General features: G+C 50.5%; 1 protein-coding gene across 1 annotated transcript in view; it reads right to left on the reverse strand.

The window, feature by feature from the left end:
* Positions 1-626: 626 nt before the first annotated feature.
* LOC311360698 (phospholipid phosphatase 3-like) overlaps positions 627-7,374 on the reverse strand; it is a gene marked incomplete at its 5' end in the record, with an annotated part of 13,878 nt that continues 7,130 nt past the window's right edge. The window contains 4 exons of the mRNA XM_084480807.1: positions 627-882; positions 3,066-3,242; positions 3,326-3,383; positions 4,333-4,613. Of these exons, the coding sequence (XP_084336933.1) occupies positions 754-882; positions 3,066-3,242; positions 3,326-3,383; positions 4,333-4,613 (645 nt within the window). The 3' untranslated portion in view covers positions 627-753. The remainder of the gene's footprint in view (positions 883-3,065; positions 3,243-3,325; positions 3,384-4,332; positions 4,614-7,374) is intronic.

Consider the following 7,374-nt stretch of genomic DNA (forward strand, 5'->3'; position numbering starts at 1 on the left):
ACGACTGGTCCTCCTCCTGAGGACAGACGACTGGGGTCTGGTTCAGTGGAAGCAGTAGTGAGGGTCAGGGGTCAGGGGTCAGCCCTATGCCATGGTGAGGTGGTTGGGGGGTCAGAGGTCAAGGGTCAGGGATCGGCCCTATGCCATGGTGAGGTGGTTGGGGGGTCAGGGGTCAGGGGTCGGCCCTAGGCCATGGTGAGTGGGTTGGGGGGTCAGGGGTCAGAGGTCAAGGGTCGGCCCTAGGCCATGGTGAGGTGGTTGGGGGGGTCAGGGGTCAGAGGTCAAGGGTTGGCCCTAGGCCATGGTGAGGTGGTTGGGGGGGTCAGGGGTCAGGGGTCGGCCCTAGGCCATGGTGAGGTGGTTGGGGGGTCAGGGGTCAGAGGTCAGGGGTCAGGGGTCGGCCCTAGGCCATGGTGAGGTGGTTGGGGGGTCAGGGGTCAGGGGTCGGCCCTAGGCCATGGTGAGGTGGTTGGGGGGTCAGGGGTCAGGGGTCGGCCCTAGGCCATGGTGAGGTGGTTGGGGGGTCAGGGGTCAGGGGTCGGCCCTAGGCCATGGTGAGGTGGTTGGGGGGTCAGGGGTCAGGGGTCAGGGGTCGGCCCTAGGCCATGGTGAGGTGGTTGGGGGGTCAGGGGTCAGGGGTCAGGGGTCGGCCCTAGGCCATGGTGAGGTGGTTGGGGGGTCAGGGGTCAGGGGTCAGGGGTCGGCCCTAGGCCATGGTGAGGTGGTTGGGGGGTCAGGGGTCAGGGGTCGGCCCTAGGCCATGGTGAGGTGGTTGCTGCGCTCCCTGATGTCCGCTGGAGGGACCACGTCTTTCTTTATGGGCGTCGGGCAGACGGGCGAACGACGGCCCCGGGGCCTGAACAGGTCTGACACATAGAAGGCCTGGAGAGAGAGAGAGAGAGAGAGAGAGAGAGAGAGAGAGAGAGAGAGAGAGAGAGAGAGAGAGAGAGAGAGAGAGAGAGAGAGAGAGAGAGAGAGAGAGAGAGAGATTACAATCTTCAAAAAAACACACTAGTGGAGTTTCCCCTGCAAGACATATTGATAACAGATATATTATTTGATATAATAATAATACACTGTTGATAGAAATGACATGATGTATTGTTTAACGTCTATGTAAACGTTGTAAAGGTTCATTTCTTGTTTTTGTCAGGCGTCCTTGGGTACTTGAAAGGCGCTATAAACAGCCACTGTCTTATCGCTGGTATTATTTGGATAAGAAAGGAATCAGGATCAAACCAGGGATGCAAACAGACCTATGGTCAAAAAAGAGAGAGATTTTCGAAGCCTGCGCCCCGCAGCAAATAATGACATTTCCACCAACCTCTGCCATCCCCGGCCCACCCTATACACAGACAAAGTGCAAACTGAAATTCTTCAAATGAAAATACACAGTAATTTGGAATTTAAAGTAAAGAACACTGACACTAATTTGGAAAATGAAATTTCATTTTTTAATTTCAAAACAGGGGTCAACGGGTTAACCTAGTGATGGTTAGTGTATACGGGGAATGGGTTAACCTAGTGATGGTTAGTGTATACGGGGAATGGGTTAACCTAGTGATGGTTAGTGTATATGGGGAACGGGTTAACCTAGTGATGGTTAGTGTATACGGGGAATGGGTTAACCTAGTGATGGTTAGTGTATACGGGGAACGGGTTAACCTAGTGATGGTTAGTGTATACAGGGAACGGGTTAACCTAGTGATGGTTAGTGTATACTGGGAATGGGTTAACCTAGTGATGGTTAGTGTATACTGGGAATGGGTTAACCTAGTGATGGTTAGTGTATACGGGGAACGGGTTAACCTAGTGATGGTTAGTGTATACAGGGAATGGGTTAACCTAGTGATGGTTAGTGTATACGGGGAACAGGTTAACCTAGTGGTGGTTAGTGTATACGGGGAATGGGTTAACCTAGTGATGGTTAGTGCTGGCTCTTGGTTCTATGAACCTCCTGACTGTAGGCATCTTGTTTTCCTCTGACAGGTGGTCTTGTGTTCAGTGGATAAAGCGCGGTCTGTAAACTGACTTGTGTTCAGTGGATGGTCTGTAAACTGACTTGTGTTCAGTGGGTGGTCTGTAAACTGACTTGTGTTCAGTGGGTGGTCTGTAAACTGACTTGTGTTCAGTGGGTGGTCTGTAAACTGACTTGTGTTCAGTGGATGGTCTGTAAACTGACTTGTGTTCAGTGGGTGGTCTGTAAACTGACTTGTGTTCAGTGGGTGGTCTGTAAACTGACTTGTGTTCAGTGGATGGTCTGTAAACTGACTTGTGTTCAGTGGATGGTCTGTAAACTGACTTGTGTTCAGTGGATGGTCTGTAAACTGACTTGTGTTCAGTGGATAAAGCGCGGTCTGTAAGCTGACTTGTGTTCATTGGATAAAGCGCGGTCTGTAAACTGACTTGTGTTCAGTGGATGAAGCGCGTCTGTAAACTGACTTGTGTTCAGTGGATGGTCTGTAAGCTGACTTGTGTTCAGTGGGTGGTCTGTAAGCTGACTTGTGTTCAGTGGATGAAGCGCGTCTGTAAACTGACTTGTGTTCAGTGGATGGTCTGTAAGCTGACTTGTGTTCAGTGGGTGGTCTGTAAGCTGACTTGTGTTCAGTGGGTGGTCTGTAAACTGACTTGTGTTCAGTGGGTGGTCTGTAAACTGACTTGTGTTCAGTGGGTGGTCTGTAAGCTGACTTGTGTTCAGTGGATGGTCTGTAAGCTGACTTGTGTTCAGTGGATGAAGCGCGTCTGTAAACTGACTTGTGTTCAGTGGATGAAGCGCGTCTGTAAACTGACTTGTGTTCAGTGGATGGTCTGTAAGCTGACTTGTGTTCAGTGGGTGGTCTGTAAACTGACTTGTGTTCAGTGGGTGGTCTGTAAACTGACTTGTGTTCAGTGGGTGGTCTGTAAACTGACTTGTGTTCAGTGGGTGGTCTGTAAACTGACTTGTGTTCAGTGGGTGGTCTGTAAGCTGACTTGTGTTCAGTGGGTGGTCTGTAAACTGACTTGTGTTCAGTGGGTGGTCTGTAAGCTGACTTGTGTTCAGTGGGTGAAGCGCGGTCTGAACTCACGATGCAGTAGGCCACCAGGGCGCCCTGAACGAAGCCCGCCAGCACGTCTCCGGGGTGGTGCTTGTGGTCGGACACGCGGGACAGGCCGGTGTAGAAGGACAGCATGACCAGCGTGAACTGGGTGAGCGGGCGCAGTGTGCGGGCGCCGTGCCAGGTGAAGCGGGCCTGCAGGTAGAACTGACGGGGACAGCAGGTTACACACGTCAGGGGTGTGTGTGAGTGTGAGAGTTAACATGTCAGCGTAGCAACAGGGCTCTTACCACCAGGTACAGCATGGTGTACATGGAGAAGGAGGCGTGTCCCGAGAAGAAGGACTTCCTGAGGGAAAACACCAGGAGGCGGAGCATGAGCCAACACATCAACGCCCCGACCAATCACAGACAAACACATCAACACCAATCACAGACACACTGAGTCTAAAACAACAAACACATCAACGCATCGACCAATCACAGACAAGGTGAATCTAAAACAACGATCACTCTTGGACGTGGATGTATTAGATTCATTTAAAAACAAGACAAAAGCACTTGTCACGACTCTTAGGACTACTCTAAACTTGGTTATCAACTCTTAGGACTACTCTAAACAGGTTATCAACTCTTAGGACTACTCTAAACAGGTTATCAACTCTTAGGACTACTCTAAACAGGTTATCAACTCTTAGGACTACTCTAAACAGGTTATCAACTCTTAGGACTACTCTAAACAGGTTATCAACTCTTAGGACTATTCTAAACAGGTTATCAACTCTTAGGACTACTCTAAACAGGTTATCAACTCTTAGGACTACTCTAAACAGGTTATCAACTCTTAGGACTACTCTAAACAGGTTATCAACTCTTAGGACTACTCTAAGCAGGTTATCAACAGGTTATCAACTCTTAGGACTATTCTAAACAGGTTATCAACTCTTAGGACTACTCTAAACAGGTTATCAACTCTTAGGACTACTCTAAACAGGTTATCAACTCTTAGGACTACTCTAAACAGGTTATCAACTCTTAGGACTACTCTAAGCAGGTTATCAACTCTTAGGACTACTCTAAACAGGTTATCAACTCTTAGGACTACTCTAAACAGGTTATCAACTCTTAGGACTACTCTAAACAGGTTATCAACTCTTAGGACTACTCTAAACAGGTTATCAACTCTTAGGACTACTCTAAACAGGTTATCAACTCTTAGGACTACTCTAAACAGGTTATCAACTCTTAGGACTACTCTAAACAGGTTATGGCGTGCGTTGTGGGGGTCAGGAGTCTACCTGGCCTCCTGCACGCGGGCCTCGGGCCCCTGGCACTGGTACTCGGTGATGTAGCCCAGCGAGCAGTTGATGGTTGAGAAGTCGGGGTTACACACGTCCAGGAAGTGAGGTCGCAGACGGCCCACGGACACCTTGGCGATGTCCGTGAACGACTGGCTGATGGCGCAGCCGAACACGAACACGCCCACCTGCCTGTAGAGCGCCGCCACGTAGGGGTTCCCCACGAAGGACCTGGAGCCCTCGCTCAGGAAGCGCACCCGGTAGCTCTCGCCCACCACGATCTGGAGGAGGAGGTCACCTGGTTAGTAGTGGAGGAGGTCACCTGGTTAGTAGTGGAGGAGGAGGTCACCTGGTTAGTAGTGGAGGAGGTACACCTGGTTAGTAGTGGAGGAGGAGGTCACCTGGTTAGTAGTGGAGGAGGAGGTCACCTGGTTAGTAGTGGAGGAGGAGGTCACCTGGTTAGTAGTGGAGGAGGTCACCTGGTTAGTAGTGGAGGAGGTACACCTGGTTAGTAGTGGAGGAGGTCACCTGGTTAGTAGTGGAGGAGGTCACCTGGTTAGTAGTGGAGGAGGTCACCTGGTTAGTAGTGGAGGAGGTCACCTGGTTAGTAGTGGAGGAGGTCACCTGGTTAGTAGTGGAGGAGGTCACCTGGTTAGTAGTGGAGGAGGTCACCTGGTTAGGGTGGTGGGTGTGGGTACACACACCTGGTTAGGGTGGTGGGTGGAGGTGAACTCCAACAGGAGAGGCCAACACTTTTGGTCGATTATTATTATTTGGGTTATAAAATTGTTGGCGGTCTGAGCGTATGAACTCGTATGAACTCTAAAGAATAAAGATCAACGGCCGTGGATCAGGGACCGGTCGTTCTCTCCGTTATGTTGGGACTGTGAAGGTTACATTTAGAAAATAGTTTTTCAGAAAGTGACGGCGGCAGAGAAAACAGTTCGACCCGTCCGTCTAACTGTTAAAGAGCTCGTTCTGGAGTAGGGACAGCGAGGGCAGTGGGACTTCTGGCCCTACGTTCACATCTCGTCTTTTCTTTAAAGCACCGAGGGAACGAATCACCAAATGGTGGTCAGCTCAAAGAGGTCCTGGAGTGGATAAATAAACTGATGTCTGAGAGCCAACGTTGGAGGATTTGGGGGAGGGCTGGGGCTGTGGCGGGGGTTATGGGGGGGGTTATAGTCATAACTCACCACAGCTGTTCAAGCTCAACCCCCCCCCCCCCCCCCCCCCCCCTTCACTCTCTAGATCCCAAAACCACTGACGAATGGGAAGTAGGGGAAAGGGGAATGGTTGGGTGCGTGTGTGTGTGTGTGTGGAGGGGAGAGGGAGACGGAGGAGGAGGAGAGAGGATGGAGGAGGAGGAGAGAGGACGGAGTGAGGGGAGAAGGGAAACAGAGGGATGGCGATGAAGGAAGACTCAATGAATTTGCACAGAAAGTCTGGGAAACATTAAGTCTGAAAACAGTTGAAGTGTAAATGTTTAGCACCGCGTCCTGTGATGTAAAGTGTGTTCACAGTCTCATGCTCTCACTAACATGAGCTGATGTAAAGTGTGTTCACAGTCTCATGCTCTCACTAACATGAGCTGATGTAAAGTGTGTTCACACACACAGTCTCATGCTCTCACTAACACACTAACATTAGCTGGGCCACTACTTTGGAAATTAAATAAAAAAGTTATCTCAGAATATTATCAGAATTTATTTTAATCAAATAACATTTCTTGCCACTCTCATTGTGGTAGTGTAGTAGTGCAGGAAGCAAGGGAGGGAGTGTGGGAGAGAAGGAGAGACCTGAGGAAATAGTAGACAGGAAAGAGAAAAAACAGAGCAAAGATTTTGAAGAGAGGGTGAGGGGAGAGGAAAGGAGGAGGAGAGGAGAGGAGGGGAGGAGAGAGGAGGGGAGGAGAAGGAGAGAGGAGGGGAGAGGAGAAGAGGAGGGGAGAGGAGAGGAGGAGAAGAAGGAGAGAGGAGGGGAGAGGAGGAGAAGGAGAGAGGAGAGGAGGGAGGAGAGGAGGAGAGGAGAGAGGAGAAGGAGAGAGGAGAGAGAGGAGGGGAGGAGAAGGAGAGAGGAGAGGAGGGAGGAGAGGAGGAGAGGAGGAGAAGGAGAGAGGGAGGAAGAGGATAACAGAAGGAGGGAGGAGAGGAGAGCGGAGGGAGGGAGGAGACCAGGGTATGGGGGGAGGAGAGCGTCTGGTTGTAATCACGAGGAGGTGCTGAGCTCAGCGTGTGATTCTGCTCAGAGCCGCTGCTGCCTCCTTTAGTTTCCGAGCCCTCAGAGAGAGAGACGGGTTCTCAGCCCTCAGAGAGAGAGACGGGTTCTCAGCCCTCAGAGAGAGAGACGGGTCTGGTTTCAGATGTTTTCATGTTAGTATCTCGACCTCATCGGACATTCCTGGACGGGGCGCAGAAAACGGTCTGAGAAGTTCCGAGTGGCACATTTCTCCAGCGGGGGGGCGTCCTGGAGGAGATGGAACACGCTGATAGAGCGCCTTGTTACCACCGGTGCAGACCTTTAGAGCCCTCCCTCCCTAATGCCCTCCCTCCTTCATCTCTCCTTTTTCCATGAAGAAATAAAACACATGTGGACTCGTCGCCGGTCGACAACGTTGACTAGAGAGAGAGAGAGAGAGAGAGAGAGAGAGAGAGAGAGAGAGAGAGAAGAGAGAGAGAGAGAGAGAGAGAGAGATCGAGAGAGAGAGAGAGAGAGAGAGAGAGAGAGAGAGAGAGACATTGTGGGGGCTTGTTTTAGCGCGACAAGACCCCTCAGCTACCTTTGGTTTTTCCTACTTTTGTTCCCTTCTGCATGATGCAGCAGAGCCGGTCGTACCACCCTGCTCAATAATAAAGAGAGCGTGATAGAGTTATACTGAGGAGTGAAACTAGGCCGTGATATTAGGGAGCATAGTAAGAGTTCTATCAGGGATATACTGTCATATTGTAAATATCTAAATGACTTGAGCCGGACTTCAGAGAGTGACATCATGTGATAGTTTATGATAGTTTATGTGTGATGACATTGGAGTGGGACATTAAA

The sequence above is a fragment of the Micromesistius poutassou genome (genome assembly GCF_964030765.1).
Source record: "Micromesistius poutassou genome assembly, chromosome: 16".
Lineage (NCBI taxonomy): Eukaryota > Metazoa > Chordata > Actinopteri > Gadiformes > Gadidae > Micromesistius > Micromesistius poutassou.